Genomic DNA, 25738 nt, shown 5'->3' on the forward strand with positions numbered 1-25738 from the left:
AGGCAATCTAAAAGAAATGGATGCCTTTCTGGAAAACCACAAACTACGAAAACTGGAACAGGAAGAAATAGAACACCTGAACAGGCCTATAACCAAGGAGGATATTGAAACAGTCATCAAAAACCTCCCAAGACACAAAAGTCCAGGGCCAGAAGGCTTCCCAGGCGAATTCTATCAAATGTTTAAAAAGAATTCTATCAAACGTTTAAAGAAGAAACCATGCTATTCTGCTAAACCTGTTCAGAATGATAGAAAGAGATGGAGTACTTCAAAACTCATTCTATGAGGCCAGCATCACCTTAATTCCAAAACCAAAGACCCCACCAAAAAGGAGAATTATAGACTAATATCCGTGATGAACACAGATGAAAAATTCTCAACAAGATACTAGCCAATAGGTGCAACAGTATATTAAGAAGATTATTCACCATGACCAAATGGGATTTATCCCCAGGATGCAAGGCTGCTTCAACGCTCCTAAAGCAATCAATGTGGTAGATCATATCAACAAGAGAAAAAAACAAGAACCATATGATCTTCTCAATAGATACAGAGAAAGCATTTGACAAAATACAGCATCCATTCCTGATCAAAACTCTTCAAAGTGTAGGGATAGAGGGAACATTCCTCAGAATCTTAAAAGCCATCTACGAAAAGCCCACAGCAAATATCATTCTCAATGGGGAAACACTGGGAGCCTTTCCCCTAAGATCAGGAACACGACAGGGATGTTCACTCTCACCACTGCTATTCAACATAGTAGTAGAAGTCCTAGCCTTAGCAATCAGGCAACAAAAAGAAATAAAAGGCATTCAAATTGGCAAAGAATAAGTCAAACTCTCCCTCTTCGCCGATGACATGATGCTCTACATAGGAAACCCAAAAGACTCTACCCCAAGATTGCTAGAGTTCACACAGCAATTCGGCAATGTGGCAGGATACAAAATCAATGCCCAGAAATCAATGGCATTTCTATACACTAACAATGAGACTGAAGAAAGAGAAATTAAGGAGTCAATCTCATTTACAATGGCACCCAAAAGCAGAAGATACCTAGGAATAAATCTAACCAATGAGGTAAAGGATCTATAACCTAAAAACTACAGAAAACTTCTGAAAGACATTGAGGGAGACACAAAGGGATGGAAAAATATTCCATGCCCTTGGATTGGAAGAATTAATATTGTGAAAATGTCAATGTTACCCAGGGCAATTTACACGTTTAATGCAATCCCTATCAAAATACCATGGACTTTCTTCAGAGAGTTGGAACAAATCATGTTAAGATTTGTGTGGAATCAGAAAAGACCCCGAATAGCCAGGGGAATATTAAAAAAGAAAACCATAGCCGGAGGCATCACAATGCCAGATTTCAGGTTGTACTACAAAGCTGTGGTCATCAAGACAGTGTGGTACTGGCACAAAAACAGACACATAGATCAATGGAACAGAATAGAGAATTCAGAAGTGGACCCTCAACTTTATGGTCAACTAATATTTGACAAAGGAGGAAAGACTATCCACTGCAAAAAAGGCAGTCTCTTCAATAAATGGTGCTGGGAAAATTGGACAGCCACATGCAGAAGAATGAAAGTCGACCACTCTCTTTCACCATACACAAAGATAAACTCAAAATGGATGAAAGATCTTAATGTGAGACAAAATCCTAGAGGAGAACACAGGCAACACCCTTTTTGAACTTGGCCACAGCAGTTTCTTGTAAGATACATCCATGAAGGCAAGAGAAACAAAAGCAAAAATGAATTATTGGGACTTTATCAAGATAAAAAGCTTCTGCACAGCAAAAGAAACAGTCAACAAAACTAAAAGACAACCTACAGAATGGGAGAAGATATTTGCAAATGACCTATCAGATAAAGGGCTAGTATCCAAGATCTATAAAGAACTTACTAAACTCAACAGCAAAGAAACAAACAATCGAATCCTGTAATGGGTAAAAGACATGAACAGAAATTTCATAAAGGAAGACATAGACATGGCCAACAAGCACATGAGAAAATGCTCCGCATCACTGGCCATCAGCGAAATACAAATCAAAACCACAATAAGATACTACCTCACACCAGTGAGAATGGTGAACATTAACAAGACAAGAAACAACAAATGTTGGAGAGGATGTGGAGAAAGGGGAACCCTCTTGCACTGTTGGTGGGAATGTGAACTGGTATAGCCACTCTGGAAATTGTGTGGAGGTTCCTCAAAGAGTTAAAAATAGACCTGCCCTATGACCCAGCAATTCCCCTGCTGGGGATTTACCCCAAAGGTACAGACGCAGTGAAACGTCGGGACACCTGCACCCCGATGTTTCTAGCAGCAATGTCCACAATAGCCAAACTCTGGAAAGGAGCCTCGGTGTCCATCAAAAGATGAATGGATAAAGATGTGGTATATGTCTACAATGGATTACTCATCCGTTAGAAACGACAAATACCCACCATTTGCTTCGACATAGATGGACCTGGAGGGTATTATGCTTAGTGAAATAAGTCCATTGGAAAAGGACAAACATTATATGGTCTCATTCATTTGGGGAATATAAAAATTAGTGAAAGGGAATAAAGGGAAAGGAGGGAAATTGAGTGAAAATATCAGTGAGGGTGACAAAACATGAGAGACACCTAACTCTGGGAAATGAACAAGGGTAGTGGAAAGGGAGGTGGGCAGGGGGTTGGGGTGACTGGGTGATGGGCACTGAGTGGGGACAGTTGATGGAATGAGCATTGGGTGTTATGCTAAATGTTGGCAAATTGAACTCCAGTAAAAAAAGCAAATGGAAGAACTCCCAACTAAACCAGAAGTTCATATTTCTAATCTATTTTTCATTGAAACAATTTTTAACAAGTACAAATTCATGGCATTAAGGTTGAGAACCTAATATAGGCCTGACAATCAAGTCCTTGTTTTCTGGAAGAAAGGCCTCCAGTCCCACTCAATTTCCAGTAACAGTGTTTTCACAGATCAATTTAATAATAAGGGTTCTTAATTTCTTTCATATTTTTGTGTTTTAGCATTCTAGTCTTAAAAACTAGATAAGAAAATTAGTCCAATTCCCCAGACGTCTAATTTTTTTCTTTTGTAGGATGAAAGAATCCACAAAATCTCTTCCCCAAACTGATTCCCAATCTCCAGTCTGTACTTAACATTAGTCTTTTCATACAGAATGTAAAAGGTAACTTACATAACATTTACTCATGAACATTAAAACTAGTTGTTAGATTTAACTAGCTTTATAATTTAAGTTTTAAAACATAAATTTTGCAGCTTGATCTTCTGTCGACATTGATGGTTGGAGCCATGAATTCACCTAGAATTCAACATCATTTATAATTCCCATTCATACTCACAAAGCACACACCATTAACACACAACTTACTCATGTCTTGAGAGAATCTTCTCTTCTTTAAGATTTTGGCCTCCCAGTCAATCCCAAGTTCAAATGTCTTTTAACTCAAACTTCACTCTCAGATATTTAACAAGTTTTCCACGCACACTTCATCAATGCTTTTCCTATTATTTTCATGTTGCATTGCCTAACTCTGAAGCATTCCTCAAAGAGATCACCAGAAAAAAGAAAATACATGAAACATTAAGTGGTTATTTAGAATAGATCATGGGACAATCAGACTTGTTCACGATTCCCTACTGGGATCATACTTTGATATGTGCCTCCTTTAAATCAGCACTTTTGTATCCTTTCGGTAATTACCTGTGTGAAATTGCTGGGTCATAGGATAGTTCTATTTGTAAGTGTTTTAGGAACCTCCATATTGTTTTCCAGAGTAGCTGCACCAGCTTGCATTCTCCCCAACATTGTAAGAGGGTTCTCCTTTCTCTGCTTCCTTTCCAATATCTGTTTTTTCCTGAGTTGTTAATTTTAGCCGTTCTGACAGATGTGAGGAGGTATCTTATTGTGGTCTTTTTTTTTAATAAATATATTTTTTATTGGTGTTCAATTTACCAACATACAGAATAACACCCAGTGCTCATCCCATCAAGTGCCCCCCCTCAGAGCCCATCACCCATTCACCCCCACCATCCGCCCTCCTCCCCTTCCACCACCCCTAGTGCCTTTCCTAGAGTTAGGAGTCTTTATGTTCTGTCTCCCTTTCTGATATTTCCCACACATTTCTTCTCCCTTCCCTTATATTCCCTTTCACTATTATTTATATTCCCCAAATGAATGAGAACATACACTGTTCGTCCTTCTCCAATTGACTTACTTCACTAAGCATAATACCCTCCAGTTCCATCCACGTTGAAGCAAATGGTGGGTATTTGTCATTTCTAATGGCCGAGTGATATTCCTTTGTATACATAAACCACATCTTCTTTACCCATTCATCTTTCGATGGACACCGAGGCTCCTTCCACAGTTTGGCTATTGTGGACATTGCTGCTAGAAACATCGGGGTGCAAGTGTCCCGACGTTTCATTGCATCTGAATCTTTGGGGTAAATCCCCAGCAGTGCAATTGCTGGGTCGTAGGGCAGATCTATTTTTAACTCTTTGAGGAACCTCCACACAGTTTTCCGGAGTGGCTGCACCAGTTCACATTCCCACCAACAGTGCAAGAGGGTTCCCTTTTCTCCGCATCCTCTCCACCATTTGTGGTTTCCTGCCTTCTTAATTTTCCCCATTCTCACTGGTGTGAGGTGGTATCTCATTGTGGTTTTGATTTGTATTTCCCTGATGGCAAGTGATGCGGAGCATTTTCTCAAGTGCATGTTCACCATGTCTATGTCTTCCTCTGTGAGATTTCTCTTCATGTCTTTTGCCCATTTCATGATTGGATTGTTTGTTTCTTTGCTGTTGAGTTGAATAAGTTCTTTATAGATCTTGGAAACTAGCCCTTTATCTGATACGTCATTTGCAAATATCTTCTCCCATTCTGTAGGTTGTCTTTGAGTTTTGTTGACTGTATCCTTTGCTGTGCAAAAGCTTCTTATCTTGATGAAGTCCCAATAGTTCATTTTTGCTTTGTTTCTTTTGCCTTCATGGATGTATCTTGCAAGAAGTTACTGTGGCAGAGTTCAAAAAGGGTGTTGCCTGTGTTCTCTTCTAGGATTTTGAAGGAATCTTCTCTCACATTTAGATTTTTCATCCATTTGGAGTTTCTCTTTGTGTATGGTGAAAGAGAGTGGTCTAGTTTCATTCTTCTGCATGTGGATGTCCAGTTTTCCCAGCACCATTTATTGAAGAGACTGTCTTTCTTCCAGTGGATAGTCTTTCCTCCTTTATCGAATATTAGTTGACCATAAAGTTGAGGGTCCACTTCTGAATTCTCTATTCTGTTCCATTGATCTATGTGTCTGTTTTTGTGCCAGTACCACACTGTCTTGATGACCACAGCTTTGTAGTACAACCTGAAATCTGGCATTCTGATGCCCCTAGCTATGGTTTTCTTTTTTAAAATTCGCCTGGCTATTCGGGGTCTTTTCTGATTCCACACAAATCTTAAAATAATTTGTTCTAACTTTCTGAAGAAATTCCACGGTATTTTGATAGGGATTGCATTAAACATGTAAATTGCCCTGGGTAACATTGACATTTTCACAATATTAATTCTGCCAATCCATGAGCATGGAATATTTTTCCATCTCTTTGTGTCTTCCTCAATGTCTTTCAGAAGTGTTCTATAGTTTTTAGGTTATAGATCCTTTACCTCTTTGGTTAGGTTTATTCCTAGGTATCTTATGCTTTTGGGTGCAATTGTTAATGGGATTGACTCCTTAATTTTCTCTTTCTTCAGTGTCTTTGTTAGTGTATAGAAATGCCATTGATTTCTGGGCATTGATTTTGTATCCTGCCACGCTACCAAATTGCTGTATGAGTTCTAGCAATCTTGGGGTGGAGGTTTTTGGGTTTTCTACGTAGAGTATCATGTCATCGGCAAAGAGAGAGAGTTTGACTTCTTCATTGCCAATTTCAATGCCTTTAATGTCTTTTTGTTGTCTGATTGCTAAGGCTAGGACTTCCAGTACAATGTTGAATAGCACTGGTGAGAGTGGACATCCCTGTCTTGTTCCTGATCTTAGGGGAAAGGCTCCCAGTGTTTCCCCATTGAGAATGATATTTGCTGTGGGCTTTTCGTAGATGGCTTTTAAGATGTCAAGGAATGTTCACTCTATCCCTACACTGTGAAGAGTTTTGATCAGGAATGGATGCTGTATTTTGTCAAATGCTTTCTCTGCATCTAATGAGAGGATCATATGGTTCTTGGTTTTTCTCTTGCTGATATGATGAATCACATTGATTGTTTTATGAGTGTTGAACCAGCCTTGTGTCCCGGGGATAAATCCTACTTGGTCATGGTGAATAATTTTCTTAATGTATTGTTGGATCCTATTGGCTAGTATCTTGTTGAGAATTTTTGCATCCATGTTCATCAGGGATATTAGTCTATAATTCTCCTTTTTGGTGGGGTCTTTGTCTGGTTTTGGAATTAAGGTAATGCTGGCCTCATAGAACAAATTTGGAAGTACTCCATCTTTATCTTTCCAAACAGCTTTAGTAAAATAGGTATGATTTCTTCTTTAATATTTGATGGAATTCCCCTGGGAAGCCATCTGGCCCTGGACTCTTGTGTCTTGGGAGGTTTTTGATGACTGCTTCAATTTCCTCCCTGGTTATTGGCCTGTTCAGGTTTTCTATTTCTTCCTGTGCCAGTTTTGGTAGTTTGTGGCTTTCCAGGAATGCGTCCATTTCTTCTAGATTGCCTAGTTTATTGGCTTAGAGCTGTTCATAATATGTTTTTAAAATCGTTTGTATTTCCTTGGTGTTGGTAGTGATCTCTCCTTTCTCATTCATGATTTTATTAATTAGAGTCTTTTCTATCTTCTTTTTAATAAGGCTGGCTAATGGTTTATTTATCTTATTAATTCTTTCAAAGAACCAACTCCTGGTTCTGTTGATCTGTTCCACAGTTCTTCTGGTCTCGATTTCGTTGAGTTCTGCTCGAATTTTAATTAACTCTCTTCCTCTACTGGGTGTAGGATCCAATTCCTGTTTTTTCTCTAGTTCCTTTATGAGTAAGGTTAGCTTTTGTATTTGAGTTCTTTCCAGGTTTTGAATGGATGCTTGTATTGCGATGTATTTCCCCCTCAGGACTGCTTTTGCTGCATCCCAAAGATTTCGAACGGTTGTATCTTCATTCTCATTAGTTTCCATGAATCTTTTTAATTCTTCCTTAATTTCCTGGTTGACCCTTTCATCTCTTAGCAGGATGGTCCTTAACCTCCACGTGTTTGAGGTCCTTCCAAACTTCTTGCTGTGATTTAGTTCTAATTTCAAGGCATTATGGTCTGAGAATATGCAGGCGACGATCCCAATCTTTTGGTATCAGTTCAGACCCGATTTGTGACCCAGGATGTGGTCTATTCTGGAGAAAGTTCCATGTGCACTTGAGAAGAATGTGTATTCAGTTGAGTTTGGATGTAAAGTTCTGTAGATGTCTGTGAAATCCACCTGGTCCAGTGTATCATTTAGAGCTCTCGTTTCTTTGGTGATGTTGTGCTTAGAAGACCTATCTAGAATAGAAAGAGCTAGATTGAAGTCACCAAGTATAAGTGTATTATTATCTAAGTATTTCTTCACTTTGGTTATTAATTCATTTAAATATTTGGCAGCTCCCACATTCGGGGCATATATATTGAGGATTGTTAAGTCCTCTTGTTTGATAGATCTTTTAAGTATGATATAGTGTCCCTCTTCGTCTCTCACTACAGTCTCCGGGGTAAATGTTAGTTTATCTGATATAAGGATGGCTACCCCTGCTTTCTTTTGAGGACCATTTGAATGGTAAATGGTTTTCCAACTTTTTATTTTCAGGCTGTAGGTGTCCTTCTGTCTAAAATGAGTCTCTTGTAGACAGCAAATAGATGGGTCCTGCTTTTTTTATCCAATCTGACACCCTGCGCCTTTTTATGGGGTCATTAAGCCCGTTCACGTTCAGAGTTACTATTGAAAGATATGAATTTAGTGTCATCATGATATCTATACAGTCCTTGTTTTTGTGGATTGTTTCATTGGACTTCTTCTTAAAGGGGAGTCTTAAGAGTCCCCCTTAAAATTTCTTGCAGAGCTGGTTTGGAGGTCACATATTCTTTCAGTTCCTGCCTGTCTTGGAAGCTCTTTATCTCTCCTTCCATTTTGAATGAGAGCCTTGCTGGATAAAGTATTCTTGGTTGCATGTTCTTCTCATTTAGGACCCTGAATATATCCTGCCAGCCCTTTCTGGCCTGCCAGGTCTCTGTGGAGAGGTCTGCTGTTACCCTAATATTCCTCCCCATGAAAGTCAGGGACTTCTTGTCTCTTGCTGCTTTAAGGATCTTCTCTTTATCTTTGGAATTTGCAAGCTTCACTATTAGATGTCGAGGTGTTGAACGGTTTTAATTGATTTTACGGGGGGATCTCTCTACTTCCTGGATCTGAATGCCTGTTTCCCTTCCCAGATTGGGAAAGTTTTCAGCTAGGATTTGTTCAAATACATATTCTGGCCCTCTGGCCCTTTCGGCGCCCTCGGGAACCCCAATTAAACGTAGGTTTTTCTTCCTCAGGCTGTCATTTATTTCCCTTAATCTGTCTTTATGGTCTTTTAATTGTTTGTCTCTTTTTTCCTCAGTTTCCCTGTTTGCCATCAACTTGTCTTCTATGCCACCCACTTGTTCTTCCACCTCATTAACCCTCGTCGTTAGGACTTCTAGTTTGGATTGCATCTCATTCAATTGATTTTTAATTTCTGCCTGATTGGATCTAAATTCTGCAGTCATGAAGTCTCTTGAGTCCTTTATGCTTTTTTCTAGAGCCACCAGTAGCTGTATAATAATGCTTCTGAATTGGCTTTCTGCCATTGAATTGGAATCCAGATTTTGTAACTCTGTGGGAGAGAGGACTGTTTCTGATTCTTTCTTTTGAGGTGAGGTTTTCCTTCTAGTCATTTTGCTCAGTGCAGAGTGGCCAAAAGCAAGTTTTATTGGAAAAAGGAGAAAAAGAGAGGAGAGAAAGAAGGAAAGAAAAGAGAAAAAGAAAAAAGGAATAAAAAAAGAAGAAAAAGAGAAAGGAAAAAAAGGGTGGGGAAAGCAAACAGAAATCAAAAAGCAAAAAAAAAAAAAAAAAAAACTCGGGGGAGTATCTTCTGTTTCTGTATACTTTAAGTCCCTTGACTTCCCCTGGAACTTGTCCTTCTAGCTGGTCTTCTAGGGGACGGGCCTGTTGTGGAGATTTTCAGGTGTTAGCACTTGGGGGAGCTGCTCTGCCCCTTGCCTGGTGTAGGGCTCAGTGGGGTTTGTTTACCCCGTGAGGCCCCTGGAGGAACAACCGTAGTGGCGTGGCCAGCTCTGGAAACCTGGATTCAGCTCCTGCAGTAACTTAGGAGCTCTCAGCCTGCAGGGCCTGGAGGCTCTGGGGGCGGGGCCGCTGATCTGCTCAGCTCGGGGCAGGAGCGTTCTTGCCGTCCTGGCCCTCTCAGCCTCTGTCTGTCCCGGGGGGAGGCCGGATCCTGGGCTGTGTCCCCGGCGCCCTGTGCTCCCGGGCAGTGTTGTTGGATTCGTGCTCCCGGCCGCACAGCCCCCGGAGCCGCCGCCCGAGCCCCTCCGAGCTGCTCCCGGAGCCGCGCAGCCCCCTCCGCGCAGAGCCGCACCTGAGCCCCTCTGAGCTGCTCCGGGTCCCGCCGTGGGCGCTGCAGCCCTTAGGGAGCTCGGCGCACTCTCCCGGGGCGTAGGTGTCTGTTAGTGTCCCAGGGAGCCCGAGGGCATCCCCGCCCTCCTGGGTCCTGCTCTAACTCCCTGCGGGCACCTTTCCGCCCGGGAAGGTTGGTGAAGCTCCTGCTTCTCTGGGACGGGGCTATCCTGTCCTGGGGACACTCGCCCCGGCCTCAGCCCGGCTCCTCGCGGGGTCCCTCCCCCTTGGAGGCCTTTTGTTTCTTTATTTCTTTTTCCCCATCTTCCTACCTTGATAGAAGTGCGAACTCTTCTCACTGCAGCATTCCAGCTGGTCTCTCTTTAAACCTCAGGCCGAATTCGTAGATTTTCAGGATGATTTGAAGGTTATTAGGTAATTTGTTCGGGACAGGTGATTTGGGGACCCTACTCTCGCCATCTTGCCCCTCCTCCCTCTTATTGTGGTCTTGATTTCTTTTTCCCTGGAGATGAGTGATGTTGAACATTTTTTCATGTGTCTATTAGCCATTTGTATATCTTCTTTGTTTTTTTTAAGCTTTTATTTATTTATTTGAAAGAGAGAGAGAGCATGAGCAGGGAGGAATAGCAGAGATTGAGGCCGACTCCCTGCTGATCACGGAGCTGGACATGAGACTTGATCCCAGAACCCTGGGAAGCAGATGCTTAACCAACTGAGCCACCCAGGATCCCTCTATGTCTTCTTTGGAGAAATGTCTGTTCATGTGTTCTGACCATTTCTTAACTGGATTATTTATTTTTTGGGTGTTGATTTTGATGAGTTCTTTATAGGTTCTAGATACTAGCCCTTTATATCATTTGCAAACACCATCTCCCATCTATCAGTTATCTTTTATTTTGTTGATTGTTTCCATCAGTGTACAGAAGCTTTTTATATTGATGAAGTTCCAATAGTTCATTTTTGCTTTTGTTTCCCTTGCCTCTGGGGATGTGTCTAGCAAGATGTTATTGTGGCTGAGGTCAAAGAGGTTGCTGCCTGTATTCTTCTCTAGGATTTTGATGGTTTCCTGTCTCACATTTAGGTGTTTCATCCATTTTGAATTTATTTTTTGTATAGTGTAAGAAAGTGGTCCAGTTTCATTCTTCTGCATATCACTGTCCAGTTTTCCCATCACTGTTTGTTGAAGAGACTGTCCTTTTTCCATTGGATATTCTTTCCTGTTTTGTCAAAGGTTACTTGGCCATATAGTTTTGGATTTATTTCTGAGTTTTCTGTTTTTTCTATTGATCAACATGTCTGTTTTTGTGCTAGTACCATACTGTTTTGGCTACTATGGCTTTGTAATATAATTTGAAGCCTGAAAAATAATAACTTGAAGTCTGGAATTGTGATGCCTCCAGCTTTGTTTTTCTTTTTCAAGATTACTTTGGCTATTTGAGATCTCGTGTGATGGACAAAAGACTGTTTAAAGCATAACAACAGAACTTCAAAATGCATGAAGCAACAGTGACAGAATTAAAGGGATACATAGAAAAATCCACAATCATATTTGATAGACCCTAACACACCTGTCTTTGTCATTGACAGAACAACTAGAAAAAAATCCGTAAAGGCAGAGATGATATGAATTCCATTAACAACTTAGACCTAATTGACATATATTAAGTCCTACATCCAATTACAGAATGTGTTTTTCTTCAAAAGCAGATGGAATTTTCTCCAAGGTAGACCACATGATGTGCCATAAAAGATACCCTATAAATACCCAAAGATTGGAAACATCAGTGTATATTCTTTGACCACATATGAAATTAGAAAACACTATTCTAAATAACTGATAGACCAAAGAAGAAATCACTAAGAAAATTAGAAAATATACCAAATTGCATAATGATTAAACTGCAGTATCCTGAGGATTGTGGGATGGAGGTAAAGCAGGGCTTAGTGGAAAATTGCTTTAAATACCTATGTTAGAAAAGAAGAAAGATTTAAAATCAGTGACCCACATTTTCCATTTAAGAAGCTAGAAAAGGACAAGTAAATCAAATTTAAAATAAGAAAAAGAAGGAAATATAAAATATACAATTCCAAGACAGTATAAAACTATATAATAAATATGATAGTATATTAATAGCAAAAGAATAGACATATAGATTAATGGAACAGAAGAGTCCATAAATAGACTCACAGATGTAAAATGAATTGATGTTTTTTTTTACAAAAATGCAGAGGCAGTTAGGTGGAGAAAAGGCAGTCTTTCAACAAATAGTACTGGAACAATTATATATGCATACGCACAAAAATGGACTTTGACTCATTGCTTGCACTGTACACAAAAATTAACTCACAATAGATTATAGGCTTAAATATAAAACCTAAATCTATAAATATTTTAGAAGAAAACGTAGGAGGAAATCCTTATGATCTTGGGTTAGGCAGATATTTCTTAGAATACCAAAATCCTAATCCATAAAACAAAAGATTGATAAATTATTTTTCATCAATAATAAGAACTTATTCTTTTCTTTTTTTAAGGATTTTATTTTATTTACTCATGAGAGATACAGAGAGAGAGAGAGAGAGAGGCAGAGACACAGGCAGAGGGAGAAGGAGGCTCCATGCAGGGATCCCGACGTGGGACTCGATCCCAGGTCTCCAGGATCACGCCCTGGACTGCAGGCAGCGCTAAACCGCTGTGCCAATGGGGCTGCCCAGAACTTATTCTTTTCTGAAGACCTTATTCAGAGAATGAAAAAAATGCAGTCTAGGAAAAAATATTTGCAAATTACATGATCATAAAAAGTCTTATATACAGAATATGTAAAGAAATTTCAAAACTCAATAGTAAAACAAACATCCCAAAATACAATTAAACTAGAAACAAAGTGGCAAAATATTTTAAAGCACTTCACAAAATAAGATATGTAGATGGAAAATAACACATGAAAAGTTACTCAACATCATTAAATAGGGAAATGCGTAAAAAACCATAATAAGATACTACCATAAACTTCCTAGAATATCTAAATATTAAAATATATCCATATTAATATAGATGAGGATGTGGATCAACTGGAACTATTATAGATTGCTGATACAAATATAAAATGATGAAAACCCATGTTAATAAATTTGACAGTTTCTTTAAAAGGTAAGCATAAACCTATCAGATGATTGTCTTTTCCTAGGCATTTACCTATGAGAAGTGAAAGCATATGTCTGTACAAAACTACTACATAAGTTCATGGTAGCTTTATTTGTAATAACCAGAAACAGGAAACAACTCAATTGCTGTTCACAGATGGATGAATCAACAAAGTGTAATATAATTTATACAGTGGAATACTACTCAGCAATAAGAAGGAAAGAACTATTAACATGTACCATAACATGTCTAAATCTCAAATAATTATGCTGAATGAAAAGTTAGACAAAGAGTTCATTCTGTATAATTCCATGTATATAAGTTCTAGAAAAAGAAAATTAATTTATAATGACAGTAAGTCAGTCATCACCTTGGGGGGAGATGAATAGAAGCATGAGGAAAATATTATATAAAAGGGAACACAGAAAATTTTTATATTTATAATGTTCACTTCAATATTGTTATTAATTAGATACTTATTCTTTAGAGCTCCTTTAGGCTCCCAGCAAAATTGCAAGAAAGATACAGAAATTTTGCATATACCCCTGGCCCCACACATGCATACAGGCATAGCTTCCCTAACTATCAATTCCTCCACCAGAGTGTTAATTTGTTGTAATTGATGAACCTACATTAATACATCATTATCACCCAAAGTTTGTAGTTTAACTTAGAGCTCACTCTTGGTGTTGTACATTCTGTGGATTTGGGCAAATGTATAATGACATGTATCCATAATTATCATTTGAGTATTTTCACTGCCCTAAAACTCTTTTGTGCTCCATCTGTTCATCTACCATTCCCATCCCTGGCAACCACTGATCTTTTTACTGCCTCCATAATTTTGTCTGTTCCAGAATATCATATAGTTAAAATCATACAGTATGTAGCCTTTCCAGATTGGCTTTTTTCTCTTAGTAATACACGTTTAAAGTTCCTCCATGCCTTTTCATTACTTAATAGTTCATTTCTTTTTAGTGCTGAATGATATTCCATTGTCTGGATATACCAGTTTCTTCATCTCTTCTTCTACTGAAGGGCATGTTGGTTGCTTCCAAGTTTTAGCAATGATGAATAAATCTGCTGTAGGCATCCACATGCAGTTTTGTGTGTGTGTCGGTATAAATTTTAAACTCTTTTGGATAAATACCAAGAAACATCGTTGCTGGATCATATGAGTATATTTAGTTTTGCAGGAAACTGCCAAACTGTCTTTCAAAGTGGCTGTATCATTTTGCCTTCCCACCAACAGTGAATGAGGGTTCCTGTTGCTCCATATCTTTGCCCTCATTTGGTGGGTTTTTTATTTTGGCCATTCTAATGGGTATGTAGCAGTATATAATTGTTATTTAAGTTTGCATTTCCCTGATCATGTATTACATGGAACATATTTTCATATGCTTATTTACCATCTGTATATCTTCTTTTTTAATTTAAATTCAATTAATACATAGTGCATTATTAGTTTCAGAGGTAGACTTCAGTTGTATATAACGCCTAATTGTATATTATGCTCAGTGCTCATTACATCACGTGCCCTCCTTAATGCCCATCACCCTGTATATTTTCTTTGGTGAGTATCTGTTAAAGTCTTGGCCCATTTTTAAATCAGGGTGTTTGTTTTCTTATTATTGAGCTTTAAGAGTTCCTTGTATATTTCAGATACTAGTTCTTTATCAAGATGTTTCCTTTGCAAATATTTTCTCTCTGTCTGTGGCTTGTCTTCTCATTCTCATTAATGCTGTCTTTTACAGAGCAGAAGTCATTAATAAAGTCCAGCTTATTAGTTATTTTTTTCATGGATTGTGCCTTTGCTGTATCTGAAAAATTATCACCATACCCAAAGTCATCTAGATTTTCTCCTATACTGTCTTCTAGGAGTTTTATAGTTTTGTATTTAGGTGTATGATCCATTTTGAGTTGATTTTTATGAAGAGTGTGAGGTTTCTGTCTATATTCTTTTTTTTGCATATGGATGTCTACTTGTTGGAGCAACATTTGTTGAAAAAAGAAGGAAATTCTTGTGAGTGGTGGCTATGTTCATTATTTTGGTTGTTACAGATGTGAAAAAATTCAAATCGTATGCTTTAAATATGTGCAATTTATTGTATATTAATTGTACCTCAATAAAACTGCTTCTAAAAAGTAAGTTTAACACACAAATAATAAAATATATCAATTCTGCCAAAGAAATGTGTCCAAGTGCACATTGCCAAAAACAAAACTTACTAGACTCCTGATGACAAGAAATTAACCATCTGACAACAAAAATTCATGTCACATAGATAGTAACTGCTTATCATGGTGAACATAGCTTCATGTATAGAATTGTCAATTCACTATGTTGTACATCTGAAACTAGTATAACATTGTATGTCAACTATACTTCAGTAAAAATTATAAAGTAAAATAAAATCAATGTCACACTCAAACATTACCTAAACAAGGTGTTCCTGTCTACCAGTGGCATCAACATTTTCTGGGAGCTTATTAGAAATGCAGGTTCTGAGGCTTCTAGCAGACCTACTCAATCTAACTCTAACCAGGTAATCTGTGTTTTAACAAGTTGTCCAAGCAGTTTTGATGGAAGCTAAGGTTTGAGATCATCTGACCTACATTATCTCCATTTGGCAGTTGTCAAAGATCCATATTTTTGTTCTCCTAACTATATTACATCAAATATATCTTTGTACTATATAATTACGAAAACAACATAGAAATTATTCAAAAAGAAGACAAAATTGCCCATAATTGCATTTTTTCAGTTATTCATTATTTTCATTAGTTCATTATGGTATTTTCTTGCCCAAATGTTTATATAATGTCTACATTTTTGCAATACTGTAATCCCAAAATAATTTTAATCTCAATGGTCATTATAGCAGTTTGTGCCACTTTTAATTTTTTTCTGACTGCAGAAATCCAGTGTTTGGTGCCTGGGTGTCTCAGTTAGTTAAGCATCTGCTTTCAGCTCAGGTCATGATCCCAGGGTCCTGGGATCGAGCCACACATCGGGCTTCCTGCTCAGTGGGTAATCTACTTCTCCCTCTGCCTCTACTTGTGCTCCACTTTGCTCACTCTTTTTCTCAAATTAATAAATAAAATCTTAAAAAAAAAGAAATCCAGTGTTTTTCCTGTTAATTTTGTATCTTTCTTAAGAAACTATTCTTAGGGATCCCTGGGTGGCGCAGCGGTTTGGCGCCTGCCTTTGGCTCAGGGCGTGATCCTGGAGACCTGGGATCGAGTCCCACGTCGGGCTCCCGGTTCATGGAGCCTGCTTCTCCCTCTGCCTGTGTCTCTGCCTCTCTCACTCTCTCTCTGTGTGTGACTATCATAAAAAAATAAAAGAATAAAAATTTAAAAAAAGGAAACTATTCTTAAAATCTTTTTTCATTCCCATAATCATGTAATTTTCTTATTGTGATTATAAAGTGCCCTTTATGTAAAATTGTAACATTATTATGGGTACCTTTGATTCATAATGTAGATTTTCCTTCTAAGTAAGTCAGTCTGTTATTCTTTTTAATACTAGCTTGTGGTATATAAGAGACCTTTTTTTTTCCCTTTTTTAAAATTATTTATTCATTTATGATAGTCACACACACACACACACAGAGAGAGAGAGAGAGAGAGGCAGAGACACAGGCAGAGGGAGAAGCAGGCTCCATGCAGGGAGCCCGACATGGGACTCGATCCTGTCAGGCCCCCGGCCGAAGGCAGCACCAAACCGCTGGGCCACCGGGGCTGCCCAAGAGACCTTTATCATAAAAAGTTATCCTGTGTATAAATTCTCCTAACCCTAACTTATATTTTTTCTGTATTGGGGGCAAAAATATATGCCATAAGTGTTATATAATCCATTAAGGAAGTTCATTCATTGAATGGATATTTTGTATTTGTTTTGCTGGGTAATAAGAATGAAATGATGGAGATAGCATGATTGACTAGATGAAAGAGTAATGGAAAGAGTAGAGGCAAGATTATTTCAAATTTCTGGTCTAGGTTGTGCTATTTCCTGGAATAGGGAAGATGGTATAAAGGTAGTGAACTCAGCGTTTCTTATGTTAAATTCGCTCTTAGGAAAATTACACAATTCGTCTGTGTCCCAACTCTTCATCTGTAGAATGGAAATAATAGTAATATTTACCTTATATTATCATTGGGAGAATTAAATAAATAAAACATGGAAATAGTTTAGAATAGCTCAATACATGTTTCTTATTGTTGTTGATTTTTGGTTCCTGTGTGATATTCAAGTGGAGATGTTTAAGACAGTTAACCCTGTGAGCCTAAATTTTAGAAAAAAAAGTGTGGGTGTTTGAGATTTCCCAGGAAAATAGAGGGAAGGGTCAAAAAGAGAATCCAGAGTAATGTAATACCAATATATAAGGGACAGGCAGAGAGAGATTACTCCACAATGAAAAATAAGAGTAGTTTTTTATCCCAATATGGGCAGGCAACATAAGCCAGTTTTTTTTAAAGATATTATTTATTTATTCATGAGAGGCACAGACAGAGAGAGGCAGAGACACAGGCAGAGGGAGAAGCAGGCTTCATGCAGGGAGCCCGATGCGGGACTCAATCCCAGAACTCCAGGATCACGCCGCTGAGCCACCCAGGGATCCCCAAGCCAGTTTTTTAAAAAGAAGTTTGACCTTCACAAATAGATACAGCATGCTATTTTCTGTGTTCGTGAGTGTTAGCAAATTACAGTAAACTGTAGATGAGTTTTAAAGAGTCGATGATTGCCTTGCCACCAGTAGCAAACAGTAGGCAAACAACAAATGTCAACCTTCATACCATCTGCGGGAATTATGTAGAAGACTCCCTCACCCCACCTCATGGCAGATTTCTATAGTTTCTACTGCAGGAAACTTTCTACCCTTTAAAAGCTGGGGATTGTGCTTGCAATTATTTTGCTACTGTCCAGTAGGTACCCTTCTCTCTTCCTTGGTATAATGTCAGTCAGTCAGCTAGATAGGCCCACAACATTATTTGACTATATTATGAGGAGATTTAAGGATATATAATTTATAGGTATATGGTTATATTAATAAAAACACATTAAGCTTTCTAGCACTCTCTACTTGGAATTTCTGGTTTATTCCTCTCTTATCTATTGCCCAAACAACAATTTTGCTTCTGAGAAAATATAGCTCTCTTCAAACATTATACTCAAGTTTTGGCAGAGAAACGCTTTAAATACCAGTGGAGATCCCAGAATGTAGCTCTGTTTTCCACTTATGGAAATCTACTTGAACTAGATTTTTTTTTCCTTTTAGCTTCCTTTCTGACTTGTGCTTGAAATCAGATTTCTACTACCAACTCTGCCAGAAATGAGCTGTGTAGTAATTTGAGACAATCCAGATCTAGAAATTTTGAACTTTTTATTTTTCCGCTCTTGCTCTATTCCCTTCAAAGTAATTGATGACATTGATTAATACTAAGTTATCATAATTATATGACTAATTAAAACAACAAAGAAATATTTATAACAAATAGGAAGCATGTTAATATATCAATAATAATTGTTGCCAAGACTGTGGGAATGTTTCAACCTACTATTAATTATCTAACATTTGCTTCATTTGCTTTGAAGTAATGAGTGGAAACTGACCATAAGTAGTCTTTTCAAAGTACTTATAGTTGTTATGACTTAACATAACAAAGAATTATTTAATACAAAATTATCTAAATTGTCTAGACTAAACTTAGTACCACACACTCATCCCCCCCCACACACACACACACTGGGGGTATAATAAAAGCCTACCTTAACCTCTAGGGATATGCACTTCCAATGGCCCATTAGTCAGTTGCTTTATAGATATGGATGCTTTCTCTTTTGCAGGTGCTACTTAGGCTGTCACTGTGGTTAGGATCTAGTGAAAGCAAGCATTCCTACAATGAGGTCCAGAGCCTCTGGCCAGAGACTCAGCCCTCAAGCCTTAGAAAAATTGAAGAATTTCTTACAACCCTGCAGTTGGGAGCACATGCCATGGAGCTGTGAGCCCTCAGGGTTCTTAATAGTGGTGAATTTGCTTTCTGTGATTGTATCTCCTAGGGGTGTTGGGGTTCACACTCTTTCTATAATTGGCTATATGCAAGTTAACTAAGCCTAACATGTTATATAATGATATATTAGTATAGATGGCAGGTCTATTACTCCCATATATCTGTCTGTGCAGATGTGCACATCAGGCAACCTTATTGCATAGATGCTGATAAAATTTGGTGAAACCTTACTGGTAGGTTGGCAGTCCTCCTGTGCTAGTGTTGGTAAGTGCTGTGGTCAGAACTAGGACTTGAGTGACATTATAGTTCAATTAGTAATTATGAATAGAGGAATTACTGGTAGTTTTTTCTTTGTATGTTTTTTGTTCTTCTACAATAACCATGTATTCCTTTTTGTAGTATTTTTACAATCAGAAGAAATATAAAATTTTTTGATGTTCTAGAGCCCTTTTCTGACTAATTTATCTGTAGTCAGCTAATGAATTTCCATTCTGGATAATCCCACAACTTCCTATTCTGCAACAAATCTGAAAACTTCTCAGATGGTTTTCTTTTACACTTCATCCCTGCACCAAACTTACTTAATGTAACCCCTACAGACCTGGTTTCCTGAACTTATTGCCATCTTCCTTGTTAAACTCTTGATGTCAATATGTTTAAAACCTCACTCTATCTCTGATATGCCTTTTACTTTTACAAGAAAGCAAGAAACTATATTACTGTATATGGTATAAATTCAGAATGGTTTGCAGTTTTCCCACTTAGATCATGTAGGTTTTCTCATGTTAGCGGATACTATGAATTTAGTATCATTTAATTAATGCTCTTTAGATAGGCTTTTGGTCTTTTTGAATCTCAACCATGTCCGTGCTTGAAAATTCACAAATAACTTCATCAAAAATGACATTAACTCTTGTTCAATTGCAGGGGGAGAGAGGATTTCCGGGTTTGGAAGGCCATCCAGGTTTGCCTGGATTTCCAGGTCCAGAAGGGCCTCCAGGGCCTCGGGGACAAAAGGTATGTTCCAGGTTGTCATCCAGTAATACTAGAAGCATTAGGCCATGCTAAATGTGGGACTAGGTGTCAAATCAACTAAGAGGTTACTGAGTTATAGCCAGAAATTAATATAGAAAAAAACAATAGAATAGCTAAGAGTCTGTATTTTATTGTTGGTTAAAAAAAAACCCTGAATATTGCTGCCATATTCAGATGTTTTTGGAAGATGCTGTTAGTTGGATATGATTATTGGGATCCTTAACAAAAATTGAGTTTTGTGAGGAGCTCAGCTGAGCTGGAGAGAGCTAAACTGCCAGGTGTCAGAGTAGCTGATTAAGAGAACAAGCCAAAATGAAAGAATGGTCAAGCCATTTACTGTGGCAGTATAATATGCAAAATGTTTAACCAGAGAAAGCACCAACTTCCCCACTGTTCCATTTTCCCTATGGAACAGTACTAGTGAGGACCTTGCCTTGGTTGGCCAGCAGGAAGGTAAGGGCTGTGCTGTTATCCAACAGTATTTGGGCCAAGGAATTTGAGGTTAGTCTCTTCTGCTTCCAAAACTGAAGTAGTGTCATTAATGAGTTAAGTAAAAGTCAAAGACATATTGCAAACAACTTTTTGGAATTGGATGACCCTGAGTGAGAAAAGTTGGCTGGAGCATGCACATGAGTAGAATCAGTAATACCACATGACAGTTTGCCTCAGTAACTAGAGTACCTGGTTTTGGAATTCTTACTCTGTTTAGCTTGATGTGCTCAATAGGAAGGGCTATCTTGAATATTTGACAGTCTCTTATCAATGCCCCATATGTATATGTTACATTGGTAAGAATGTTGAAGGCCTGGCTTATAGAAAATAAATAATAACCCTAGGGAGACACACACACAGTGCTGGTAGTATAAAAGCTAGTGATTACCATGGGGTCAACGAGCCAGGAGTCCCTTCTGGTGGGTAGAGTACTTGAGTAGAATTGGAAAGTTTGTGTAAGGTGTGCACTGGTATTGGAGGTAGGAGGCCAGCACTATTGAGGTCAAAATAGGACCAGTGGCAGATCCCACTTCCCTTTTGCCAGATGCTTCTCTTAATCCCATCTCAGACAGGAGCAATTTGACCTGTGAGGAGGCATTTTCTTTCTGTAGTGTCAGAGTCCAACTGTGGGAACACATCAGGCCCTGTGTAATAAAGTTGAGGTATCTGAAGTACTAAAAAGTTCTGTGTTTAGATAAATGTCCATTTGTTGTATTCGGTGGTATAGCAGTCAGGTATTTATCTATGGGATTGGATGGTGGGTGACATATTGAGCAGTTTGTCAAATTCAGAGTGGTGGCAATTTGCTGGGACAGGTCTATCAGTGAATTGGGTGAGGTAGAAGTCACGTAGGCTGTTCTCTGGGAGAGAAAGAGGAGACGATAGATCCATACAGCCTTTCTTTCCTATACCCAGGTTCATAGATCCAAAGGTGCTGTGGTCCTATCAGTTGGGAAGACTTTTCCCCATTGACTGCAGTGCACACAGTTTCTCCTAGACTATAAACAAGAACAACATCTTAGGTGTATGTTAAGATAGGGAATGGGAGTAGATAATAGTGAATGTGAAGATTCAGAGAACTTTCTTGGTTTTCTAAAAATATTTCTTTTGGTTGGTTGCCCTCTGCCATCTAAATTAGGTAGACTGATGAGCTGATAATGAAAGGGCCAGTTCTGTTCATTTGCCTAGAAAGAAAAAAGTAGTTTAAAACCTTTTTTTTCCTAATTTTATTTCATGTAATAGTGGTACATTATGCCATTAGATTATTAAGGAGATCAAATGGATACTCATCAGGTAGTTTTTCCAATAAAGGAGGAAATTAATTTAAATACATAAGTACTTTTAAACACTTAACTATATCAGAGCATAGATTGTGGGGGGTGTGCTTGGGCATGATCTCTGAGGAGGTGACAGTACATCATGGTAGTTTTGTTAGATTCAAGGGCAGAAGGGACCTGTGCTAAATTTCCTGAGCAGAACTTGTATGCTAAGGAGAAAGCAAGACTCTAAATGACTGCATAGAAGTTAAGTAGATGGGACATTTAACAGAATTTCTTATGTCTAATGAGGTGTAAAATAGCAGAATGTTTCTTGTGCACCCAGGAGTGGCACAGAGTAGCAGAGAGATCTGAAAGAGTCAATATTTGTGACTCTTTGTGTGTGATGGAATTGAGCACTAAGTCAGCAGTAATCCATGTAAACTACTGGTGCGGGACATCTCAGTTAATTCTAGTGTGGACGGACTATCCCACCCCTCAACAACTTGGAATTCTTAAGCTCTCCATAATTTAGACACAGTCGTATGAAAATGAGATGGGGACTCCTGTTGACTGAAATTGAATTTCAGTCATGTTAGTGAAGTAGGTATTTTGAAACAGAAATTAAGCTGAACCATAGGAAAGTAAAGTTACATTTCTTGCACCTGAGTTTACCCAGGATTGGGACCAACTTTCTTGTGCACCATGCTTGCTGAGGGGTGGCACTTTTAATAAAGTTTTGTGACAGATTATTTGTTTTAAGATTTTATTTATTCATGAGAGACACAGAAAGAGAGAGGCAGACATAGGCGTAGGGAGAAGTGGGCTCCATGCAAGGAGCCCAATGTGGGACTCGATACCAGAACTCCAGGATCATGCCCTGAGCCGAAGGCAGACGCTCAACTGCTGAGCCACCCAGATATCCCAGATTTGTGGCAGATTTTTAAAAAGTTAAATACATATGAATCCCCTTGAAATAATTTAGTATTAACTAGGACTATTGTACTAGACTATTGTACAAAAATTGTGCACCAATTTTTAAAAGTGTGATGGTATGAATTTTAAATTTAGAAAGTAGTCCCATCTTTTGCTGTGATTCCATTTCAATCTCTGTATAATGAGAAGGCTACATTGCTTTCTAAACTTTTGGGATTCTAAATTTGAAGCACTTTGTGCCTCTATCTCAAGTATGACTTCATGCTTTCCAGAATAGCTGAATTTATACTTTTTATGTGATTGGGTATTCTAATACATGCATATATATGTTAATATATATGCTCAGTCAAAAATTTTGTAGGATTGTACTTTAATTTGTATATTCTTATATACAAAAGTAAAGCTAGGACACCTGGGTGGCTCAGCGGTGGGCGTCTGCCTTTGGTTCAGGTCATGATCCCGGGATCCGGGATCGAATCCTGCATCAGGCTCCCTGTGCAGAGCCTGCTTCTCCCTCCGCCTGTGTCTCTCCCTCTCTCTCTCTGTGTCTCTCATGAATAAATAAATAAATCTTAAAAAGAAGAAAGTAAAGCTATATAAAACAAGTACATAATAGGAATGTATATATAAAATTTTCCAAAAGATTTATTTATTCTTAAAAATAAAATTTAATTTTTGATAGATAATATATTCACTTTATTGAAAATAAATAAACATAAGAAGATGTATAGTGAGAAATATTTCCTTTCTACCTGTATCCGTTAGCCACTGAGTTCTGCATATCCCTGATAGGTACCAATTTCTAATACTTCCTTGTGAATATGTTCAATGATTTTTTTGTATATGCACACAGATACAAATATACACTTGCACATACATGCTTATATACACACAGACACACTTTTGCCTCCCTTTGTTTATAAAGTGGTAGCATATTCAACATTTTTGACCTTTGTTTTTCACTTAATACACATTGTAGATATCTCATATCAGTATACACAGAACTTCTTCATTATCTTTTATAACTGCATTGTATTACATTGTGCATATAAATCACAATGTTTAAAGCTAGTCTCCCCTGTTGAGGATCATTTAGATAATTTTCAATTTTTTTCTTCTACAAACAATGCTGCAAAGATGTACAGTTTTTTTCTTTTTTTATAAATTTATTTTTTATTGGTGTTCAATTTGCCAACATACAGAATAACACCCAGTGCTCATCCCATCAAGTGCCCACCTCAGTGCCCATCACCCAGTCACCCCCACCCCCCACCCACCTCCCCTTCCACCACCCCTAGTTCTTTTCTCAGAATTAGGAGTCTTTCATGTTCTGTCTTCCTTTCTGATATTTCCCACTAAAGATGTACAATTTTAATAGACTTCCTTTCCTCAATAAAAAATTATCTCTGTAAAGTTACTAGAAGTGATATTACTAGCTCAGAGGGTACATGTATTTATATATTTTTATGGATATTGCCAAATTGCCCCATAAGAAGTTGTATAATTTATCCTTGGTTCAGCAATATACAAGAAGATCAATTTCCCTATAGCTTTACCAGTCCTATTATGAAACTTGGCTTTTTGTCAAGCTAATACATGAAAAATGGTCTCTCAATGCCTTTAGTTTGCATTTCTCAAGAGTGAGATTAAGGATCTTTTCACAGGCCCAAGAATCAGTTGTGTTTTCTATGAGCTGTCATATATGACATTTAATTTGCCCATTTTTCTATAGTATTATAGGTGGTTTTATATGTTAATGAGCTATTTATATATTAGGGTGATTACTCTTTGTGTTGTGAGTTGCAATTATTTCCCCTACTTTTAGTGTCCTTGCTGAATATGTGGATGTGTGTATGTGTGTGTGTTTGTATATATGTGTGTCTCTGTGTTTTTCAAGAGGTCCTTTATAGCATTGGAATTTTAGTATTTTAATAGTTTCATTTCTTTATGTAAATATTTTATCTATTTCTAATTCATCCTGCTGTGTAGTTTGTTATATAAGTTCCACCTTAATTTCTTCCCAGATGTCCTCACAAATGTATCCCAATGTAAATTTACCCATTGATTTGCAGTGCTACTTCCAGTATAAACCAAATTCACGTGACTATATGGACTTGTTTTTAGACCTTCCATACTCTTTCAATGATGAATTCTTTTTTTTTAATTTTTATTTATTTATGATAGTCACACACACACACAGAGAGAGAGAGAGAGAGAGAGAGAGAGAGAGGCAGAGACATAGGCAGATGGAGAAGCAGGCTCCATGCACCAGGAGCCCGATGTGGGATTTGATCCCGGGCCTCCAGGATCGCGCCCCGGGCCAAAGGCAGGCGCTAAACCGCTGCGCCACCCAGGGATCCCGCAATGATGTATTCTGTATTTTTGTATCTGACAGAGCTAGTGTCCCCTTACTGTTCTTTTTTTTCCCAGAATTTTCCTCAATGTTCTTGCTTATTTTTCCATACGAATTTTAGAGTCACGTTATTTAGTTAAAAAAGTAACTCATGTTATTTCTATTTTTATTATGTCAAATTTTAACTAAATTTGTTGAGAATTGACTATTTTTTATGTTGACTTTTTTTAAAAAAAGATTTTATTTATTCATGAGACACACACACAGAGGGAGAGAGAGAGAGAGAGAGAGAGAGAGAGAGAGAGAGAGAGAGAGAGGCAGAGACACAGGCAGAGGGAGAAGCAGGCTCCACACAGGGAGCCCGACATGGGATTTGATCCAGCCTCTCCAAGATTATGCCCTGGACTAAAGGCGGTGCTAAACCGCTGAGCCACCCGGGCTGCCCTATTTTTTATGTTGACTCCTATTATCCAAGAACATGAAATGCCTTTCCATTTGTTGTTCTTCCTTTTTGAACTTCAGAAATGTTAACTTTTCTTATGAATCTTGTACATTTCTTATTAAGTTTATTTCTAAATATTTTACCTTTTTTGCTGCTGTAAATTACATATTTTCTTCCATTATGTTTTCTAATGCATCTGTGTGGAAAGAGTAGATTATTAAACTTTTTTTAAAAAGTAAGGTGTAGTAGGCCCACCACCAATGATGTCTATGATGTAATCCTCAGGACTTGTGAATATGTTAGATTATAGAGACAAGCAAAATTAAGATGAATTAAATTTGCTAATCAGCTGGTCTTAAAGTAAGGAGATTATTCTGAATTATCTGGGTGGACCTGATGTAATCACA

At 38.0% G+C, this 25738-nt stretch overlaps 1 protein-coding gene across 1 annotated transcript in view; it reads left to right on the forward strand.

Annotated features, from left to right (window-relative positions):
- The window catches only part of COL4A5 (collagen type IV alpha 5 chain), a 284616-nt gene that overhangs the window by 121700 nt on the left and 137178 nt on the right, over nucleotides 1-25738 (forward strand). Inside the window, exon 3 of the mRNA XM_055337689.1 lies at nucleotides 19745-19834. Within this exon, the coding sequence (XP_055193664.1) occupies nucleotides 19745-19834 (90 nt within the window). The remainder of the gene's footprint in view (nucleotides 1-19744; nucleotides 19835-25738) is intronic.

Source organism: Nyctereutes procyonoides, unplaced genomic scaffold (assembly GCF_905146905.1).
Source record: "Nyctereutes procyonoides isolate TBG_1078 unplaced genomic scaffold, NYPRO_anot_genome, whole genome shotgun sequence".
In the NCBI taxonomy this organism is placed as follows: Eukaryota; Metazoa; Chordata; class Mammalia; order Carnivora; family Canidae; genus Nyctereutes; species Nyctereutes procyonoides.